The sequence below is a fragment of the Podarcis muralis genome, chromosome 11 (assembly GCF_964188315.1).
Source record: "Podarcis muralis chromosome 11, rPodMur119.hap1.1, whole genome shotgun sequence".
Lineage (NCBI taxonomy): Eukaryota > Metazoa > Chordata > Lepidosauria > Squamata > Lacertidae > Podarcis > Podarcis muralis.
In genome coordinates, this window is record NC_135665.1 from 21,543,839 (window position 1) to 21,565,097 (window position 21,259).

The 21,259-nt window shown below is 40.7% G+C and overlaps 1 protein-coding gene across 3 annotated transcripts in view; it reads right to left on the minus strand.

The window, feature by feature from the left end:
* Positions 1–21,259, minus strand: part of DMXL1 (Dmx like 1) — a 75,135-nt gene that overhangs the window by 15,433 nt on the left and 38,443 nt on the right. For 2 of the 3 annotated variants that reach the window (XM_077936112.1, XM_028748590.2), the window contains exons 21-32: positions 19,950–20,047; positions 16,823–16,988; positions 15,618–15,870; positions 13,741–14,819; positions 10,970–11,161; positions 10,494–10,570; positions 9,607–9,734; positions 8,395–8,643; positions 3,865–4,037; positions 2,778–2,911; positions 2,187–2,272; positions 80–281 (exon numbers count right to left, since the gene is read on the minus strand). In XM_077936112.1, coding sequence (XP_077792238.1) covers positions 80–281; positions 2,187–2,272; positions 2,778–2,911; positions 3,865–4,037; positions 8,395–8,643; positions 9,607–9,734; positions 10,494–10,570; positions 10,970–11,161; positions 13,741–14,819; positions 15,618–15,870; positions 16,823–16,988; positions 19,950–20,047 — 2,837 coding nt within the window. Of the gene's footprint in view, positions 1–79; positions 282–2,186; positions 2,273–2,777; positions 2,912–3,864; positions 4,038–7,820; positions 7,935–8,394; positions 8,644–9,606; positions 9,735–10,493; positions 10,571–10,969; positions 11,162–13,740; positions 14,820–15,617; positions 15,871–16,822; positions 16,989–19,949; positions 20,048–21,259 lie in introns of all 3 variants that reach the window. The other variant, XM_028748588.2, reaches the window with a different exon arrangement.

Genomic DNA, 21,259 nt, shown 5'->3' on the forward strand with positions numbered 1-21,259 from the left:
CCGATATGGAAACATGAATGACAACCGGTTTACAGAGCATGAAAAGTACAAAAACGACAGAGCCACTGAGCACACTTACTTGAAGGGGGTGTTTGTTGGCTCTAGCAAGGCTTTGTGGCGAAGTAGTGCAGGGCCTGAAGAGGATGCTTCTTGAGAAGTATGAACAGAAATGAAGTTTTCTGGCGGGCCGCCATGCATCTCAAGTCGCCTAAGAAGAACTTGCTCCCAGCGTTGAAGTATCTTTAGTACTGCATGGCACAGTGGGGAACTAACTGGAAGCTCTAAAACAAGAACAAGTTTTCCCTTAACTGCAATATATTAAGGAACTTTACACTCTATTTTCTGCTAAGGTACTGCTGTCACATCAATAGCAGATTTTACTCTATGGATGGAGCCTGCACATTTTCCAGTCAAGATGCACACAAGTGAGGCAACCAGAAAGTAAAAACAAAATCAAACGGACACATAAATTTACATGCTAAATTTGGGCATGGGCATTTATATGTGGTGATGAACTGTAGGAGTAGCTATCAAAACAAAGCTGCAGATGGCAAACCGGTTAGGAAATGAGGAATAGCAGTTCTTTAGTCCAACCCTAAAATCCTTTATATACCGTATTTTTCGCTCTATAAGACGCACCAGACCACAAGACGCACCTAGTTTTTGGAGGAGGAAAACAAGGGGGAAAAAGATTCTGAATCTCAGAAGCCAGAACAAAAAGAGGGATCGCTGCGCAGCGAAAGCAACAATCCCTCTTGCTGTTCTGGCTTCTGGGACAGTTGCACAGCCTGCATTCGCTCCATAAGACACACACGCAATTCCCCTTACTTTTTAGGAGGGAAAAAGTGAGTCTTATAGAGCAAAAAATACGGTATGTTGTTCATGTATGTATAAATATTTTTAGGTACATTTGATCCTTCCTTTCCTCAAAAGAGCTCAAGATGATATACACACATTTTTTTATCTCTGTGAAATAGATAGTGACTGGCCCAAGGTAAGCTAATAAACTTCGTGAATAAATGTACATTTGTATTTTCCCAATTCTAGTCTGGTACCCTCAACTAGTACACCACACCGACACCCTGGTATTAAATGGAGCTTAGTTCCTCAAAATTATCCTTAATATGACTGCATCTGTTAATTATTTTCAAGATTTAACACAAAACAGACCCTTTTCACAGTTTCATAGATTCTAGCCTGTTAGCTGGCCGTATGTGCTTTTTATAAAGGCAGTATAAAAATATTACTGCTAGAACATGGTTTGGGATGTAACTTAAATATATGCTCGTTCAACATGAGCTCAGGTTTAGCCACATTTAATATTTTAGCTGGCTGTTTTACTGGAGGATGTAAAAAAAAAAGCCTCTCTCTTTAAGAAGCTCTGTAAAGGGAGGCTTTAGCACCTGCGGCTCATGATGATATTCTTGCAAAACCTTTACCCTTAAAACTCCTCTCACTCAGTCCCTTTTGAATATTCACTCACAAAGTTCAAGAGGGATCATTAGTTCAGCATCTGGACATTATATTAGCTTCTCATCCACATATTTCAAGAGTATTGTCCCTGTTATACCTAATTGCAAATTCAAATGTATGCCTATCGTGTTTTATGACTTCCTTGATATTGTATGTGGGCTGGAACTGGTCTGTAACCGAAATAATAAAATTCAATCATTCGTATTTCAAGAAGGAAAAGGAGAAGGCTAATTTTCTCAGTCCTTAAACAACGCCATCCCACAATGCCTTTCAGGAAAACAAGTTTGCCTTTTACACCAACTAAAACTCAACTAGACTTGTAACTGCAAGCAAGGACTAAAGAACAGTTGCAGTATTATGATAACAGATAGAATCAGATGTGTATAGATGGAAAATAAGATATGGACATGCATGCATGAATAATAAATATAATGGAACCATGCAGAGGGTAGAGGGAAGTCAAGGGACTAGAGAAATCCCACACTGTGATATTGTATTGATGTTTATTTTATATTGTTTCTTATGAATAAAACCATTTTTTTAAAAAAAGTAACTGCAAGCAAGGATGTACACATATGTACACATTATTATTTTTTCATTATCAACAGTTGTATAAATTTTATGAATTAATAAAAATAAGCACCAGTAAAATGGGTTAATTAAGGAATATGAGGGAATTCTATATAAACAAAAAACCCCTAAGACAGACTGACCTGAAAGATCATGCCCAGCCATAGGGTAGAAAGTCTTCAAGTTCTGGAGGACAAGCTGAACCATAGCCAACCGCATCAGAGACCAACTAAACAGAATACACAAAGAAGTATACACGAGCTGTGAAAAGATAATACTGGTTTCCCTTTCCTTTTTATTATTAACTAAAGGGTGTTCCTCTGATTGCTCCATACACCAACTCCCTTCTCCCTGCCTCAGTTGTCTTCCCCCAAGTTTCCCTCCTCAGGACCACAGAATTTCCCCCACCTGCTTCCATATTCCTCCCCAAGACTACAATGTGTTCTTCTTTCCTCACCTCCCAAACCCGCAAAGGGTTGCAATATCACTCCACGTCCCCCCTCTCTCCCACCCACAATGTAATCTCCCCCACCTTCAGTTTTCCCTTCTTTCTCCTCCTCTCTCACTTGGCACAAAATCTGCAAGTTCCAGTTTGTGTACAGAAGCACTTTGGGTGTGTGTAGGAGAGAACATTAGATGGAAAGGTTACCTCTTCCCTAGATGCCTCCCATTTCATAGATGAAAACAAATGTAGAAACAGTAAAGGAAAACAAATGAATCAAATCATTTCATACCTATATGAATTTGAATTTGAATGTTCCTGACTCTTTAAGTCTGGTGAGAATTCATCATCACCTTCATCATCGCTGCTTTCCTGACTCTCCTCTGAGTCATATTCAATTCTAGTTTGCGATGATGGAAGAAATGGCTAAAAGGTAAAATGGAAGTCTCAATCGAGGTAAACACAAAACAAAATACACTAGCTTCAAATACTTAGGGAGATCTGCTTATCATTTCAATTTCAGATTACTTTTAGTATGACTTGGCTTGAATAGGGTAAAACCAATAAAGAACTTACTATATTTATTTCTTTTAGCCTTAGAAATACATACAGAAAAAATGCCAGGTTCCCTCTTTCATTTATACTTACCTTATACTTACACTTTCATTTTTTTGTCTATAAGACACCCCCATGTATAAGATGCTCCCTATTTTGGGGGACTCAGATTTAAGAAAATGGGGGGAGATGTATCCGTGTATGAAGCCCCCTAATTTTTGACATTATTTTTAGGGGGGAAACCTAGTCTTATACACAGAAAAATACTGTAATTCATATATTCTACACACCTTTCCTTTTATTTCTTGGTGCCATTTCCTTTCAGAGTTGCCTCCTATTGTCCTTAAGCTACTTTACTAATTACCTAGCTTTTTACAAATAAGATCAGTCCACAGCTGATGTGCTCGTTTTTTCCACCTGCTTAGCCAATAATTTAAGGTTAAGAGATTGCTTTTCAAGCAGGGTTTTTGGAATAATTCAAGTAACATGTCATATTAAGACACAGTTTTAAACCAGAGTTGGAGAGCCTCCTGCCCATTTGGCCTGCAAGACTATTTTGGGGAAGCCATGTCCACCTGCCCTACATCTGATATCATACATTTCATCAGGTGTGGGGTGGGTAAAGGCTTAAAAGATGCATTCAGTGGTGCCAATGAGGGTATCTGCTTGAAGAATCAAGAGTTGATTGTGCTTCTTCCTGAAACTGGATCCTGCTTTTTGCCAAGAAAAATTACCTCACCAGCAAGGCCAGTATGTGACAGAGTGAGAATCACTTTTGCTTATGGAAAATATTCCAAAAGTGAATAAAAATTAAAATAAAATACCTTTGCTATGAAGTAGTCCCAGATACTAAGTTCAGGAGGAATAAATTTCTCTTTGTAATTTGGGGCATCTTGTTCTATCGAGGGTAAAGTAGTCTGTGAACTCTCTTTTAGAGAGGATTTTGATGACATTCTTAAAAACTTCTGTTGCTTCTCACCATCATCTAGAGAAGAGGCTGCAGAGAGAAAAATACGCATCTTTTTAGTAAAGTTTAGAAACCACTTACCAGATGTCTATCATCAAACTATTTAAGAATAAAGGTTAAAAATAAATGTCTTAATTGCAACACCAAGCACAAGTCTAGTACAGTATTACAGTATTAGCAATTTTAAAAATCTCTGGCTTCCAAACCCTTAATACTTTATCTATCCTCTCCCTTAACCCTACACCTCCAAAGAGGTGCAATTATACTGCGAAAATTCTTAGCAAAAAATGTAACTTTCATTTCTGCGTACCTGAGAAATCAAATTTCCAACTATCATATTACAATGCAGACTGTCAATTTATATCCCCACAGAAGAGCAGCATGTGGTGCTGCTATTTGCTAATAGTAAATAAAATTCTCACTGGCATGCAGGTTTTAAGAGTACATAATCTATAAATGGAAGTGCACGATAACACAGAAATAATTCAGATTTATTTTTCCAGTATATAATGTCTCAAAACATGCTCATAAAATTCTCCTTAAAAATGCAACTCACTTACCTTAAAGATAAAAACATATCTGTTATAATACAAAGTATTTTAAACTTTGGTTTTTAGCTAGCACATCAAACATGCACATGCATTGCTTAATATGGTGCATTAGTTTTTGAGCTCAACAAAAATATCAAAGCTTTCTTATGTTTGAAATGAAGGCATAGGAAAATAAGCTTACAGAAAGTGTTACATGATACAGAACTTGAGAAATAATGGATCTTTTGAATTCTTGCTTCCACTGACCCCCATCTAAACAGTAACCACTGTGCTTAACTGCTTTCTTGATTTAAATTTTACTGTTTATGCCTGCAGCACTAGTAGGCTATTTGTTATGGAACTACAGACAAATGCCAAACTTATTACAGGAAATGAAGTCTCACTGACAAAGTTCCTTACTCTACAAAATAACTAAGGAAATTTATCTAAAACTGGTTTAGGATTGATATCTTAAATGGTTAGGAATATTCTTGTAGTACTTTTTCTTATACATGACAGAGAAACAGAGAAAGAAGTTAATAAAACATGTATATAACAAGACTAACAAAGGAACATAAATAAGTGACAATATAAATAAGCGACAAATTGAATCTAAACATCACTGGATAATTTAGATTGTTCTATTGTAAAAAAAACCTGACAAGTCTTATGTTAATAGTCTATTTAAATGTATAATATGAATTAGGCAAAAATTCCAAAATGCCCTTTTCTTATTAACCACCCCCGACTGTATCATGTTTTACACAAGCAGCAAGATTTGAGCATTCCTTAGCTTGCGCTGGAAAACTGCAACCATCAGCACAGCCAGTTTGCATTCCATTTGCTATCTAAAGTCCCAAACTGCTTGAAATAACTTTAGGGAGGTTGCTCCCACGGAACTACTTTGGCATGGCACTTTTCTGTTTTATTTTACTATTCTTTTGTATTGGCAAAACAACTGAGCAGCCTAAATGAAGAGGAATATGGGCTTCTAGTTATTTTTTAAAGGTTGACAATTTGCACTGTACAATATCCTTACAGCATTCAGGACTACTCAGCGGGTTGTTATAATAAAATAAGAAGAAGTGTCATATCTATATGTTAAATACTTAAGTATCTGAATTTAGCCAAAGGACAACCAGCAGAATCCAAAATGGGTTGGAATAATAAACATCTGTTTTGTCTACCCCTGCTTCCAGTTCACAGTGCAACACCCATGTATTAGTATCTATATCCTCCACTACATCATCATCACTTTAGACATTCCAGGAATACAAATATATTTATGGAAGGCTGCCAATCATTCACTGTGGAAGATTTCTCTTTCAGAAGTACTGTTATTAAAATATTTAGTCCAACGAGTTAAAAAATAAGAATTTATTTTCTACATAAATGAAAATGCTAACACACCAAAAGGAAAGGAGAATTCTGATTAGGGTTGTGTGTGTGTGTGTGTGTGTGTGTGTGTGTGTGTGTGTGTGTTTTGTTGTACTCCATCCTGGAATCAGAATTGGATGGAAGGTGGTACATAAATTCTTTAAATAAATGTGTGTGCACATATTGGGCTGGATCTTGGAAGTTTACTCCCCCACCCCCAGGTCTCTGTCATCTTGGCCTCCTCCAATTAGGCTCTTCAGTGTGAGGCCATCCCAATTCACAAATACAAAAAGAGTAACTTTTTACAAGTATTAAACCTGTGACATTTTGGAAGACGTGTGAACACAAACTTGCTTTATACCAAATCAGAGTACAGTGGTACCTTGGTTTAAGTACAGCTCAGTTTATGAACAACTTGGATTAAGAACGCTGCAAACCCGGAAGTATGTGTTTTGGTTTGTGAACTTTGCCTTGGAAGCAGAACATGTTCCGCTTCCTGTTGAGTGTGTTCCATTTGTAAATTGAGTCCCCCACTGCTATGGGAAAGCACACCTTGGTTGAAGAACGCTTTGGTTTAAGAACGGACATCCGGAAAAGATTAAGTTTGTAAACCAAGGTACCACTGTAATTGGTCCATCTAGCTTACATGTGCCCTGACATTCAATGGCTTTCCAGTAATGGGTAGCCATTTCTGGATCTTTCTTCCTCTGAAGCTTCTGACAGTGATTCCTGCCTTCAAACACTAGTCCCACCTGAAATCTTCTTATAGGCATGGAAGGAACACAATTTTATCACTGAAAATTCCACTGTAATCCAGAGTTAAGTACAGACACTGACCAAATGTATTTCCTCTTTTCTAAAGTGAGCTGTCCAATGAAAAGCAGTTAATCCTAAAATATGTGCTGGCATGCAAGTTCTACTGAAGTCGGTTTTGCTTACTTCCAAGTACATTCACAGATGACAAGAGCTATAAATTTTACCCTAAAGCCACAAAGGAATCCATTATCAGAATCCTTCAGAATCTAAGTGTTGACATCACTCATATCTAATCTGCATACCACACAAGTTTACTGTAGGTTATAGATAATAGAAGGGTCCAAAAGGATCATCTCTACAGGACTTTTTCACCCAGTGTGGGGCTCACCCCCCATGACCCTGAGATGAAGTCTCATCCTCTACCAACTGAGCCATGAGCTATTCCTCAGGATCATTTGTTTGACGTAATTAAAAATTATCTATAATGGATTATATGTGGACATTTGAATACAAAGCAGCATTTTGTTGTGGTCAGATAAGCAGGATATGTGAATGATGATGTTTAAATAAAGTCTTCTCTGCCAAGGCCATTTTGGGTCGCCTATGCCAGTCACAAATCAAATTATAAATCAGCCAAAATGAAATGTTAAGCAGGTCACATTACCAGAGGATCTGTAGACACCAAGTTTTACGCTTATATTATTTGCTGCCCTACAACAATCTTTGATGGCGACTGGATTCATTTTTGCTACGAACTAAAGGCGGCTTTTATATGCTAAATTAACAGTTAGAAATCCACAGCCTTATGCATGGTCATGTGACACAAAAACAAGCAGTCTTCATGAGCAAAAAAATGTATTGGAAATATTTCTGGTAATTGCAAGCCATGTTCTTCCTTCAATAATGAAGTTATTTAAAACTGATTTCGAAGGGATTGTTCCAAATGTATGAATGACCAATGTGGTGGGTTTTAAAAAAAAAAAAAATTCAACTCCAATTCATATAGTTAACATGATATAAATAAAACATAATAAAAACCTGAGGTCATGACTTACAAACAGAAATTTTTCTTTGTATCTTTATTCCTACATATGCAAGATCACATATCAGCACTGGATTTAAAAGCCTAAGACTGAAGCTAGTATCTTGCCTGTAGGTTTGGTAGGACTATGAGTACTGATGGCTGTTAGAGATTTGGTAAACCCCACACATTCCATGGAGAATACTACTACCTGGTGTGGGCTAGGCATAGGGAAGTGCCTACCTGCCAAAAAGAGAAAACATAGGCTGCTCTTAGAGTAAAGGAATATGGCCACATCAAACAAAAATAAATTATTTTTTCACCAATCATTTAAATATCATGACTATATTTTTAAACTGGCATTTAATAGGCTGCACAGAAAATTTGTTTTAAGACTATCAAATACTGGAACACCTAGAACTGTTTGATTAATTTCACATGTAAGGTATGAAATGGCTATTTCAGTTACATTAGAAGTATTTACAGCACAAACCAATGTACATTTACTTTAGAACCAAGCTCAGCTACTTCCATGTAAGAACTACATAGGATTGCAGCCTTAATGCAGTTATTTACTTCATTTAACTATAGCAGATATGAGGAAAGACAGTGACAGACAGCCTAGCCAGTTTATGCAGCAGGAACAGGAAGGAACAGAGTTCACAAAGGTTTTATATGTAAAGAAAACTAAGAGCGAACTAACCCATCTTTGATGTTTGTTGCGCCTGGCCTTTCTTTGGAATCTTTGCTCCTCCACCAAAGACAGCAAACCACATTTTGTCATTAAGAGGGTGGGCCACAATTCTGTACAGCTCATTGCTGGAATGGGTGGCGAGACCATGGATGAAGAGGCTAAGGTAGACCGCTGTCAAAATTTCACAGAGCAAAACTGTGATCCCAGATTGCGCTTCTTCTCCGGTATGATTTAATAACTGTATTAAAGCCATTATACCTAGAAAGAGAAAATGCATTGGTAACACACACAAAACCACAAAACAATTCTCCCCAGAGACAATAGTAAACTTACTGTGAGCTATTTAGGGTGTTTAATCATTATTTGTGCAGTAATTGCTGCAACCCACCCAAACCAACTGAGTATAATGGCGTAAAAATGTAGTTTTTTCAACTGAAACTACATCAATGAATCCTCAGGAACAGGCCTGTTCCCCAGAATGCACTTAACAGAATCAGAGTTCTGGGGTGTTCTTGGAAGCTCAGTTACCCTCAGTGGCCAGCAGTGACTTTTGCCAGCTGCCGCTGGTACATCAACTACGGCAGTTTTTGGATAGGGCTAGTCTGGCCATGGTAATTTATGCCATAGTACCACCTCAAGGCTCGATTAATGCAATGCACCATTGGGCCTGCTGTGGAGGCTCCAGTTAATGCAAAACACTACAGCTAGATTGTTGATGCGGACAGATAAGCACCAGCACATAGCTCCAGCAAATGGCTATTCTGGCTATTCATATGCTACTGAGTCAAGTTCAAGATTCCTGTATTAATTGACAAGGCCCTTAAAACAACTTGGGCCCAGGTTACCTCAAAGACCACCTAATCCCTTATTTTCCTGCCCTAAGGTATTTGTGGGAGTCATTGAAAGCGGTCCTCCATGGCTCAGTCTTGGATCCACCAGGAACTGTGTGTGTTTAAGTCCTGTGTCCCCAATTTTGGGGAAGAGGCTTCCTCCTGTTCACATTCTGGCACCAACTGAAGTATGTTTTTCTTTCAGTAGGCATTTCAACTGAAGTCCGATTTTGTAGTTTTAACTGATTTTTACCCTTTCTGGTTTTTTGGAAGACCTTTCAGAGACAATTGTAGTTATACAGTATATATTGTTTAAATAAACCAAAAATAGAACAGCACTAATTATTGTCAAGAAAGCTAGATAAGACGAATAAAATCAAATCATTACTACCTGGCCACTGAGATGGTGCAGTATTGGGAGTTACTGTTTCATCTAAGCTTGCTGTCCTTAAGGAATGCCGGTGAGAAAGCAGCAGTGTTTGGTAAACCGTTCCAGTGAATTGGTTTGCTTGTAATGAGCTATTAAAAAAGAAAAGTTAAAATTAAATTAAATTAAGCCACGATTTCTATTAATCATGGCACAGAGCAGGCATAGGCAAACATGGGACTACAACTCCCATGATCCCTAGCTAACAGGACCAGTGGTCAGGGATGATGGGAACTGTAGTCCCAAAACATCTGGAGGGCCGAGTTTGCCTATGCCTGTTTTAGAGTGTCTTTCAACCTACAAACCCGGTTCATATAATGCTAAACTATAGTTTGTTTAGCTTAAGTCTAATTTCCTTTTCCACCGAACTCAACCAAGATCGCTAACATGGTTTGAGGTAAGCAAACCAGGATCATACACCATGGTTTGAAGTTGGTTTGTGAATCTTATTTTACACTGTAGTTTGTAGTTATGCACAAACTTTGTGTGCTGGTTTAATCAAAGATTGCTATACCACTCTACCCCTACTACCCACCTGGTTACAGAGTCACAAGCAAAGAATATAAAAGGGTGGAATCTGGGGTCTGTAACTTACAAAAGGACCAAATGATTATCTTACCATAAGTAGCCATAGTTCTGTTAAATAAGAGATGTAATTAAGTTTGTCCATTTACATCTAATATTTCAAAAGACCACAGAACATCATAACCCTTTATCATAGAATACACACAGAGGCAGAAGCTGGGGGGAAAGATTTGTGTATTTTTATACCTCAAGTAGGACTGCAAATAGGGAATTATTTCTCTCACTGAGCATCAAAGCTCACATTCATTTATTTTAAAGATCATTACCTGTAGCTGTGACCACCACAGAGAGACTGGTATATGCAAGCTGACAGAGATGCAGCTAACGTATGCATTACATGGATCTGGAAGAAAGTTTTAGAGGACACATTACACATCAGACAAGAATTGTTGTTTATGTAATGTTGGAACCTCTCGTTTCCAGAAACAAATTATCAAGTCAAACACAGTATGTCACATGACATAACGTGCCAGCATCTATTTAAAAATGAACAAAACACACTCGCACCAACGTGGTCTTAATTAAAGTAATTCCAAGGGCAGACTTTTGTGCCAGGGAATACATGTGCATAGATATAAATGGGTGAAATGCAACGTGGCATTTAGTGCAGTATGCGTAAACAGAAGAAAGTTCTGTTGTGCAAGAGGACCCTGTTTCGCTTAGTTGAATCCCACCATATTTTCAATTGTTTAAAAAAGACTTATTCAAAGACAAAAATAAAGTTACTTGTAATAATACTTGCCTTATTATTTTGTACATCTGGACTGGGAGGCGCATGAAGGTTTACTATAGCATGTAGTATGTCATGAGTCAGGTTACTAAGATGCAGCAAAGGATTGGCCACCACGGTTTTGGCACTTGCAGTACAGGCAAACAGAAGTGGTATTGAACTCTGCTCAGATACAGTATTAGTAGGCGAATGAAGCAACAGTTCCTTGGGGTGGGGAGAATAATAGAAAGCATATTTTAATAGCTGAATTCCTGTAAATACTAGCATTGATTATTAACAGTGATTGTTTCCTTCTTACGGAATTCCTGCTGATGATACATATACACATTTGAAGTGATAACCTTAATGGTTTGCCTCTTCCCTCTCAAAAAATTACTCAAAGCTAAACAGGAATCCAGTATGTTATTATATAAGCTGGTGACCAGCCTGGCAAATTACTTGCCCTCTTGAACAAGCGGTGTTTTGAAAGTGGCCTTGTGATTGGGCAGGGAGCGTAAGGTTTCTGAATTGGCCGGGCTAATTTATGATCAATGTCGGATCAGCAAAACTTTCACCTGCTGCATCCCGAAGTTTCGATTTAAGCCTCAGCTCCAACAAATGACTACTGAGTCCTGAGATTGGAGGGCTCTCTCTAGATCTGGTTGCAGGAAACCCTGCCTCAAGCTGGCCCCTATTACGTTTTAGGCATTGTAACACCAGTAATTGTGTTAAGCTAAATTGCCAGTTTGTGTCCACACACAGCAATGAATGTTGCATGAAGCATGTTTCCCTTGTGAAATTCTGTGCCACATGGTGATGTATACAGAGGGAGGTGCAGGAGTGAGCGGCAGTTTCAGAATTATTTTCTCTCTCATATAAGACCATGTGCACCTTTGCCAATGGTTACCTGTGCAGAGTATTTTGGGAGTAGATTCACTGTTGCCTCTTTTTGGTGGTTTATCTCCCTTTACCATTTAATGTCCTTCAATTATGCAACTTTGCTGTGACTGCCTTAGCTTCTCCCTTGTTGTATTTTTTATCTTTTTGCTAAGGTAGTCCTCCATGTCACTCTTTAAGATTACAATTCATTCATCTGAGAGTAAGTCCAACTGAAATCAATGGGTCTGAATTGTGAGTAGACATGTAGAGGATTGAACTGTCAACTTCAGACTAGTTTTTTGAGAAAGGGGAATGAGAGATGGGAGGTGAAACTGACATTCCAAGCCTTATTTTCCTCAAAGGAGGAATTTGAAAGGGTAGAATGAGAACAGATCCTTTAGAAATCACAGGATCCCCCCCCACAGAATCTGTGATTTTTATAGTTCAGTCCATATGCATGGATATAATGCATGTGTGATATAATGGTACAGCATGCTTTATTAACCAGAGGGGTGTACTTTTGCACAAATCTGAAGTTATTCCTGCTTTGAGGTGTGCAGATCCGTATTGAAAAATGTTGCCCCCCCAAAAAAAATTTAATTAATTAATGGCTGACCATCTAGTATTGCAGATGGAAGTAGAGTTGAGGACAAATTTGTGCTCTTGGAGCTACTCAATGCATACACAACATACACAACAGTGGGAAGGTGAAGATGCAGCAGAAAGATTGCATTGCCAAACTAGTTCAGCAACCTGAATAAACTGTTGCTTGTATTTGTCTACTTTGTAAACAAAGTGACAGTGCAATAAACAGAAAAACATGTCTGAAATGAGAAAATGAGTTGATTATTGTGGCATGGAGGTCAGCCGTATGTTGCAACAATGGGAAATGTCACGACACACAAGCTCACTTATAATTCAGTAAGCTTCAACATGACAAACTGCTCCTGTCTTTATCCTAAAAAGGGTGAGGCATCTCCAGCCCGTAGGCCAATCTCTGCCTGTCAGGGGGTCCAATTTTGCTTGCTGGCCATTTCCCTCAAATCATGCTCACCCACCCAGCAGCTAACACCACCAGATCAATGGATACTTTCTACTTCTGTTCAGCAGGGAACAGGATTGTACAGCCAAGGCAAGATTTTAATCTCCACTTATTAGCTGATAAGCAGGGATTAGAGTGCTTCTCAAAAATGCTTCTTAAAGCAGTTCATGTACTTCTGGAATTAGGTGGGCACCAGTGGCAACAGTGGGGAGAAAAGAAGTTTCCGCTCCCCTCTCCCCAGTTACCACCCACTTGGACAAGTGTGTGAGCTGCTTCAAACAGCCCTTTTGTAAAGTAATGTAAGGCACCCCTCATGTTCCCGTGTCAGCTGCAACAGGAGTGTGGGGACTGCCTTAAAGTGCTTCCCAAAAGGGCAGTTTTATGCAGCTGCCCCCTTCACTTAAAGGAGACGCGGTTGAGTGCTTCAAAAAGCGCTTTTGGAAAGGACTTTAATAGAGTCCCCATGCTACTATTTCAGGCTGAAATGGGAGCATGGGGGCTTTCTTAAAGCCTGTGCAAGTCTCCCCATACCCCCCTACTAATCTTCTGAGATTGGGAATTTAAAATGGGAAGGGGGAGACATGCAAAGTAATACATCTGGCAGGTGGATCAAATTTGGCTTGCAAAGCCAATCCTAAGAAGGTTCTGCCTCCCCTGTCCTTAAAGAGCTGTGAGGATACTAGATATGATAGTTAAATACTTATGTGTGGATGCAAAACTATTTAGACATGTGTTATTTGAAGAAATTATAGAGATATCTTTATATACTGAACCAGAAATACATTAATGGGCACCATAATCATATTTTGCCAATAATATACTTTTCCTCTTAACTATTCATATTTTAATACTACATCGATACTACAAGAAGAAAACTCCATACCTGCTGAGATTCTTGAAGCAGTAAAATCAGTTCCATACGTACAGATGCCAAGCCTCCACCATGAGATCCATGAAGGATACAGTAACTTAGAAACATCCGCAAAAGTGATTGATATTTTACAAGCCACTGTCTTCTTTGAAGGTATTCTCTCTGCTGTGTATTTTGCTGTGTGTCTGATAGTTCTTCGGTCATTTCATTTGATGAAGGTTCATCCATTACTGGGCTAATTCCTGGCTGAACATCTTCTGTTTCAACACTATAGTCACAGGTTTTCTGAAGAGCTACCACTTCTCTTTCAAGCCAGTGATACAGCTGGTATCTTAATTTTCCACCATCTACTTCATAGCCGGTAGATAATGTACGAAGCTCCACTGTAAGGATCTTCAAGCATGCCCTAAATTTCAGCTGTGCAGAGATGATGTCTTCTGATGAAGTGAAAACCTCATTTTCGGCACCTGAACTGTAGGTTTCTGTATAGCTAGAACTAACTTCATTTGGTTTCTCACTCACTTCCTTCTGCAAAGGTTTCATTACAATACAGTCTTCACTTTCATCATCTTTGTCACTGTCCCACTTTAGCTCAAAAGGCTCATCCTGGAAAACTGTGCTTGGTTGACTCCAGTCAAACAAAAGAGCAGAATTTGAATGTTTACCTGAAGACCCATCTGAAGATGATTCCAGACCATTGACGATAGGTTGTGACCAGTCAATGCTGAAAGGTTTGTTATCCTTTGATTCCAGTGGTCCTGGAGAAGAGGGTGAGCAGCCTTTACTAGTGTCCATTAAGCTAGATGTTCTTCCTAAAGGCTTTGACTTTTTTACCACTTTGGGCATCTTTGATAACACTTCCAAAGCCAGCATGGGACAGCCAGCTTTTAAGTGAGCATATGCAGTTGTAAAAAACAATCTTCTTTCCCTTAAATTGATTTCATCTGCCAGTCCATTTTCTCCTGTTACACAAATCCTTGTGGAAGATAAATCAGAAGACCCAAAATGGCGTCTCAACAAGAGAGGATGTGTCCTCAGGTAATTATAAAAATTGAACACTGAAGGGTTACATCTTGACACATTGCCTTCATCTGTAAAGACATTGCATCAGAGATTAGTGTTAATGATTTATTTATTTCATAAAAGAACCCAACCATTTCCAGTTCTAATACAATAAATCCCCTGGAACTACAATTGTATGTAATATTATCCCACGACTATGTTTATAATGTGCAGTAGGACAGACTCCCCATGAGGTTTATATTCAAAACATGTAAGAAAATTATATTTGTATCTGCCTTATAAAAAGAATCACATCATGAATTCATTTAGCTCAGTACTGTCTCAATTTCAAACAATAAACAATTGGTTTATCATTATGTGTAAGAACGTTGGATTCATGAACTTTGTACTCATGTACTCTTGCTCTCTTCTCATATCCTCCAGTGTGAACAGACATGTATTTCTGAAAAAAAATTGTTTCTACAGAAGAGGTTCATGTCGAACAGAAAAAGTAAATAGCAGATGTCTACAGATATTCTTCAAATGATATGATCATATCAAAGTGAAGGTTTTCATATACATAGTAACATACCTGAGAACCAGCACTGTAATGATCACTCAAAGCTCCCATTTTGTAACTAGAATCAGACTGTGACAGATTTTCTTTCTGACCCTGCCCATTTTCCCCTTTGTTGAGAGATTCATTTCTTATGTAGCTAAATGTCCGTTCACTGTTGTGAACAATGTCCATCTGGACTACCAGTCTGAACCAGAATAGCAATTCTTTGCTGTCTTTTACTGATATAAACTCAAAAGGTATTTTCTTCAGATGATAGATTCTTTATATGTTTCCTAATGAACAGCACATATAAAGTGTCCCAGCTTACCTTCCTCATCCAAAATGGGTTGGCTTATAAGAGTATCAAGAGCATGGCTATAATCCTCCAAAATCCAATAAGCCATACTCCGAAGAAAAGGATCAGCATGTGTGCTTGATGGACTCTCTTTAGTATGATGTCTGCTTCCCAGAATTCTCTTCTGTAGAACTGATTTGTAAGTCCCAGATACTTCAAACTCTGGCTCATAAAGTCTTGCTATTATAAGAGCCAATTGAATATCATTTAGTTTCTCTAGGCAGACCTTTTTGAAACAAACATAGGATTACTTTTAAAAATTGTTTCTGTCAATTTGTATCTCCACTGGGTTTTGTTTTAAGAAACTTAATATGTAAATGGAAAACAAATGTTGGATTACAGCTCATTATTTGGACAGCTTTCTAAACAATCTACCTGCTGATATTTTGCAGAAATGTCAGAAAAGTATTCAGCCTAATACCCAACAAGTTAATTAAAAGCAAAGCTGGCTTATGAAGCTTTCCCCCCCAATAAATACTGTTCTTACCTACAGCGTCCGTTTTCAATTAACTGCAGTTTATTGTTTTGTCTGAATTTGGAACTGCAATTAGTTGAATTATGGCTTATCTCCAAAAGCCAGAATCAGAAACCAGAGCCTTAAATTGGCTTGTTCAGACAACTATGAAATGACCAATTGCAGTTTGTTGAAAATTGAAGGGGGTGCTTTTAATTTTCTTACTGGTGGAAGAGTGAGGAATGCCCACTAAATCTAAATATAATCAATATTTATTACAAATGTACATTTATTACCAGTCAATACAAAGTGTCAAAGTTATATACACAAAAGAGTCAAAGAAAAAGACAATCCTAGACCCATTACCTTAACCTTAACGCCAGTAGTAGCTAAGTCCTTGAAATAGGTTATTTTTTAAGCAGTACAATGTCACTAACTTGAAAACATGAATATCAGTATGCACATTCTGAACTGAGTAGAACACTGGGTTAAAGAGAAAAATCATAAGTGCATTGGAGATGATTTCACAGTCCCTTCTTTGATTCCAAGTACAGAGGCATTTGAAATCTTTAACCATGGTAAGCCAAGCCAATGACATTTTTCTTTTAAGAATTCAAGCCTAATATTTTTCCTGTAACAGCACATTACGTAATTATGGTAATAGTTATAGCCCCTGTTCTAAATATTTATCACTAGTCTCAAGAGGTAGTTTCTTCCTACTTACCTCAACGGCATCTTTTAGGTGACCAGCCAACAAGAAAAACGCTGCAGAATGTTCAAAGCGTTGTTTGCCTAGCAGTGAAAAGGCATTCTTCAATGCAGCTTTACGCCATCTGTCTTCAGTAAAATTGTGTCCAAAGAACTGCGTCATCTTAGTGTCGTTTAGAGATCTGAAAATGCAAATATTTAATACACATGATTAAATCAGAATGTATTCTAATAAGTAAGTGATTGGTTCAGGAGCATCCAGGGGAAAAAATACTGGTAAGCATATTATCCAAATATCACAGGATAGACCCTACTCAAAGTTCAAACAGCAATTCAACTTGCTTCTGAAAATTTCTATACATTAGGAAAAGACAGGACCATTAGTCTTATCTGCAAGTTATTTCTATGTGCATGCAAATATGTTTTCTCATGGGTCTCAAGCTCACCTAAAGGATGAAGAAAGGAACACTGTTTTGCTTCAAAATACCTAAGTTTCTGGATTTTACTCAGTCTGAAACTATCATCAGATCATTTATGCCTTCGAGTGAAGCAGATGATGAGTGTACTCTCTGTCGGGTCTTCCATGGCTCAAGCCAGTATATTGCAGTGTGTGCAATTAGTTTTAAACATTTGCTTGTCTGTTACTTTGTACCATTAGTCTTTGTCTATCATTCCTGTTTTTGTTTCTGAGTTGCGACTGTGGTCTATATGTTTCTCCTCAGTACAGTGGTGCCTCGCAAGACGAAATTAATTCGTTCCGCAAGTCTCTTCGTCTTGCGGTTTTTTCGTCTTGCGATGCACGGTTTCCCATAGGAATGCATTGAAAATCAATTAATGCGTTCCTAGGGAAACCGCCTTCAGACCAGGTCCGGGGACAGACTGTCCTCGGACCTCTTCTGAAGGCTGGGGGGGGGGGGGACAAGGGCTTTTCTTCCCACCCCCAGCATTTTAAAAAACCCTGGGACAGCGGAGGACTTCTCCGCTGTCCGGGCGATCTTAAAATGCTGGCGGGCGGCATTTTAAAATCGCCCCGGGACAGCGGAGGACTTCTCCGCTGTCCGGGGCGATTTAAAAGCCCCTGGGAAGGCAGGCAGGGGGGACAAAGACTTTCGCCCCCCGCCCGCCTTCAGAAGGTGTTCCCGCCCCCCCACCACGCTTCGGAGCAGCGTTCCGAAGCGGGGTGGCTGGGGCAGGTGTTCCCGCCCCCCGCCCGGCTTCGCAGCAGCGCTACGAAGCCCGGTGGCTGGGGCAGGTGTTCCCGCCCCCCCACCCCGCTTCGGAGCAGCGTTCCGAAGCGGGGTGGCTGGGGCAGGTGTTCCCGCCCCCCGCCCGGCTTCGCAGCAGCGCTACGAAGCCCAGTGGCTGGGGCAGGTGTTCCCGCCCCCCCACCCCGCTTCGGAGCAGCGTTCCGAAGCGGGGTGGCTGGGGCAGGTGTTCCCGCCCCCCGCCCGGCTTCGCAGCAGCGCTACGAAGCCCGGTGGCTGGGGCAAGTGTTCCCGCCCCCCCACCCCGCTTCGGAGCAGCGTTCCGAAGCGGGGTGGCTGGGGCAGGTGTTCCCGCCCCCCGCCCGGCTTCGCAGCAGCGCTACGAAGCCCGGTGGCTGGGGCAAGTGTTCCCGCCCCCCCACCCCGCTTCGGAGCAGCGTTCCGAAGCGGGGTGGCTGGGGCAGGTGTTCCCGCCCCCCGCCCGGCTTCGCAGCAGCGCTACGAAGCCCGGCGGCTGGGGCAAGTGTTCCCGCCCCCCCCACCCCGCTTCGGAGCAGCGTTCCGAATTGGGGTGGCTGGGGCAGGTGTTCCCGCCCCCCCGCCCGGCTTCGCAGCAGCGCTACGAAGCCCGGTGGCTGGGGCAAGTGTTCCCGCCCCCCCCACCCCGCTTCGGAGCAGCGTTCCGAAGCGGGGTGGCTGGGGCAGGTGTTCCCGCCCCCCGCCTGGCTTCGCAGCAGCGCTACGAAGCCCGGTGGCTGGGGCAAGTGTTCCCGCCCCCCCACCCCGCTTCGGAGCAGCGTTCCGAAGCGGGGTGGCTGGGGCAGGTGTTCCCGCCCCCCGCCCGGCTTCGCAGCAGCGCTACGAAGCCCAGCGGCTGGGGCAGGTGTTCCCGCCCCCCCACCCCGCTTCGGAGCAGCGTTCCGAAGCGGGGTGGCTGGGGCAGGTGTTCCCGCCCCCCCGCCTGGCTTCGCAGCAGCGCTACGAAGCCCTGCGGCTGGGGCAGGTGTTCCCGCCCCCCCACCCCGCTTCGGAGCACCGGGAGAAGCGATCTCCCCGCAGCCCCTTGCTTCAAAAGAGGTCCGGGGGCAGACCTCTTTTGAAGCAAGGGGCGGTGGGGAGAAGCGATCTCCCCGCCGCCCCTTGCTTCAAAAGAGAAGACCCGCTGTCCCCGGGGCAAGCTTCGTTTTGCGAAGCAAGCCCATAGGGAAATTCGTCTTGCGAGGCAACTCGAAAACGAAAAAACCTTTCGTTTTGCGAGTTTTTCGTCTCGCGAGGCGTTCGTCTTGCGGGGTACCACTGTATGAGTCTTTCTAGTTCCCTCCTGGCCCTGGTGTGATCTAACTCAGTTTATCAGTACTGTATCTTAAGTAATCCCTGTGTTCCCCATTTTTTTGAAGAGTCCATTTTTCTGAGTTGCTGTTTTTTAAAAAAGAGCCATTTATATTCTCACATTTTGTCTGTCTCTCCTCTATTTTTATGATAGTCCTAGCACTAAGTGTTTTGTTGTTGTTGCTTTAAACTTGCTCCAGGCTTTGGTCCTTTAGTAGTGATGAACAAGATGTATACAATTCAGAGCTACCAGCTAGAACCCCAACAGTTTTCTTGGTAATAGATGAAAAAGAGTAACAGAGCTGCACGTCATCTGCATGCAAAATCCTCAAATGACTTCTCTCAGTAGTTACACAAAGAGATGTTGAACAACATGGGAGACAGAACAGATTCCTGAAGTAGACCATGAATCAATGGCAAAGGTGCTAACAGGAATCTAACACCTCCGTTATGACTGGTTAAAAACTTGGCAGAACAGGTGTGCTATGACATCAATAATGAACAGCTACTGGAAATCACAGAAGCTTCAAAAACTGATAGTAAAAAAAGTAAAAGTAACCAAGTTAATTATCCACATGTACTGAATTAAATCGAGTTATAAATCTGTACCTGTATAATCCCCAAATCACAGCCTTCTTTTTCATTGCAAGATAAAAAATGGCCGCATCTAAAGGGTCATTGTTTCTTTGAAAGGCTGCTTTAGCGACCTGTAAAGATAACGGTGTACCTAAGCATTACCGATTTCATACATTTCTATCTAGATGACTGCAAGCAATGCTGAACAATAATATTTGAGTCAAGGTAAAAACGTTTATGTCAGTGCTGCTCATTGTTATAAGATTTCTTCTTCTTTGGCAATCACTCATAGGCATGAACACGGTCTTAACAGTGAGTGTAAGTGACTGTGGAGGCTAATTTGGGATCCACACATCCTTCCACAGGGGACATAGGTTTCCTGGCGGGAGTTGATCATGGTGAGGGTTTGCCAAACGTGCCTTCCTCTTAGCACATTTCTCCCTTTCGTCCTGAATTTGAGCACCTTACAGAGTGCACTTTGTAGAGTACACCATAACCATCAGCAAAATAAACTTCTGCTTATTGTAAATGGCTCAAGGCCAGGCGACTCTAAAAACAATGGTTTTAATAATCTTCATCTTATATTTAGATTAAACTTGAAGGACACTGGTGGTTTTTAAAGGGACATAGTATGAGCTGAATGACTTATTGAAATGAATTAAAATAAATTCCTACAATGATGTCTTGCAACAACAAAAAAGCAACCTGAAAACACATGGTACAATGCATATGATAAATGAGAATTAATGGTTTGTAGCCAACACTGTCGATGTGTGAACAGAATGGACTTCAGTTTGTGCAATGGGACTTTGCCTTCCATCCCTCCCCTCATGCATCCTCAAAATCCAGGAAGAGAGATCAGGAACAGGCTTAGATTCTCATACTTGGCTCCCCGCTCCCTTCACTGTATGGAATGATAGAACTAGGAAAACCAGTGTTTGCTTGACTACGGAATCTCCCTTCACATTAGAAGAAGAAACCCTTTTTAAAAGAGGGAGAAGTTACACTCAGGGCCTTCTCCTGGTCTTTCACTTGCAGGATGTGAACATACATGTGTGGCCTTCCAAATACAACCATTACACAATGAAGTTCCATAAATTTAAATTCAGTGTCAAACGCAGGCAGAGATCTTTGGTCTGGGCTTAAAATGCAGTTGAAAATATATTTTCTTCCGCTGCAGTCCCAGCTTTAAATTAAGCAGGGGCTTAAAAAAAAAAAGAATGAATTGGTGAACGCTTATGAGTGTGCTTACAATTGAATCACCTTTAAAGGTGAATCAGATGGTGCCCGGTGATAGAAAGGTGAGTGGCCCTGTCCACCTGTTGAAAATCATGGATCTAGCT